The 1539-nt window shown below is 67.3% G+C and overlaps 1 protein-coding gene across 1 annotated transcript in view; it reads right to left on the bottom strand.

Annotated features, from left to right (window-relative positions):
- Nucleotides 1-1321, bottom strand: part of TMEM255B (transmembrane protein 255B) — a 25133-nt gene extending 23812 nt beyond the window's left edge. The window contains exon 1 of the mRNA XM_006159692.1: nt 1267-1321. Coding sequence (XP_006159754.1) covers nt 1267-1321 — 55 coding nt within the window. The remainder of the gene's footprint in view (nt 1-1266) is intronic.
- Nucleotides 1322-1539: the final 218 nt, after the last annotated feature.

The raw sequence follows: 1539 nt of genomic DNA, 5'->3' as shown, positions 1-1539 counted from the left end.
CCAAGTGGCCACCACCCTCTGCACGGCGGCGGGAGCAGAGCCTCTGGGCCGGTCACTGCCCTCCCCAGGACAGCCACCGGAAGGCAACTGCCCTGTGGACAGGGGGGCAGGCAGCAGATGGAGCCCGAGGGCCAAGGCCTGCCCCAGTGTGACAGCCCCAGGGCGGGGCTCAGCCTCTCCGCCCCTCCTCGCTCCCCTGGCTCAGGTTCCTGCCCGAGCGTTGAAAGGGCGTCACTGTGGCATGAGTGCTTCAGGAGGCCGCCTGCTCTTCCCCGGCCCACACGCCGGGGTTGGACACGCACACGGCACACACGCGGGCCGAGGCTGCCTGGCGCTGGCTCCGGCCAGGGCTCCCTGAGGGCTTGTGTGGCCTCTGTGGGCATCCATCGGGCAGGACCCCAACTCTGGTGCTCAGGGCCAGAGACCGTGGGCTGTGGGCGTTCACCAGCCTGTCAGCTCAGGCAGGGCCGGCAGGTGGGTCATCACTGAGCCGAGGGAGCCAGCCCCCTTGAAACCAAAGTTGTCCCTGCTCCTGCCACGGTCCCCAGAGAGCCACACGGGGCACTCAAGCTGCCCGCCAGCTGTCCTGTCCCTGTCCCAAGGTTTGCGTACGGTCTGGGAGGCTCCCGAGAGGCTGAGACTGCACGGGGAAGGCTCTGGGTGACTCGTCCTTGTGACACCGAGTGCCCGTGCGGCAGTCAGACCAGAGGAGTCCCGACAGAGTTCACTGAAGTCCTTTTTATAAAGGCGTGAGTTCAGACACAGAGACGAGGCGTGACCCTGAGGGGAGGCAGGCTGGCTTCTGTCACCCTGAGACACCGTTCTCAGGTCCAGTGGGAGAGAAGGGGCCGTGACCCGTGACGGCGCTAACCGCCCACCTGCATGGCCCTGCAGGGTCAGGTGCCGAACCGGCCACGCAGGCACACCCTGTGATCCGTTGGGCCTGTGGGAAGAAGCTACCAAACTCTTCCCAGAAAACCCTGGAGGTCGCACATGGCAGACAAGGTGGGGAGGGGCATGCGTGGGCTGCCCACCCAAAGCGCTGTCGCCCACCTGTGATGCACGTCACAGGGACGGGGTGGGTGCCGGAGAGGGCAGAGCCAGCCATGGAGATGCCAGAGAGATGCCCTTGGGGAGGCTGCACAGCCCGGGAAGGAAGAGGTGCGAGGGACCGTTCTCCAGAGGTCTCCCTACCTGCCCTCCTGGGCCGACTGGGACCACGTTCCGCCAGCAGAAGCCCTGGGGACGCCCACGCTGCCCCCTCACCTGTAGCGTCCAGCAGAGCCAGGGGCCCGGGCACCGGCAGGGCAGGTGGCTGCATCACGGTGCCCCCCGCTCCCCGGCAGCGGCTCTACTGTGACAGTCTGGGTACAGCAGGAGGGCACCACCAGGAGTGCCACCTCCCCCTCGTCCGCTCCATTCCACTTCTTGCCCTCCTAGCTGGCCCTCCCCTCCTTCCCTCCCTCTCCTCCTTCCCTCCCTCTCCTCCTTCCCTCCTCCCCTCCCTCCCTCCTCCCCTCCCTGCCTCCCAGAAACCGG

Source organism: Tupaia chinensis, unplaced genomic scaffold, assembly GCF_000334495.1.
Source record: "Tupaia chinensis unplaced genomic scaffold, TupChi_1.0 Scaffold000644_1, whole genome shotgun sequence".
In the NCBI taxonomy this organism is placed as follows: domain Eukaryota; kingdom Metazoa; phylum Chordata; class Mammalia; order Scandentia; family Tupaiidae; genus Tupaia; species Tupaia belangeri.
Note: the sequence above shows the minus strand (reverse complement) of the source record. Positions and strands in the feature narration are given on the sequence as shown.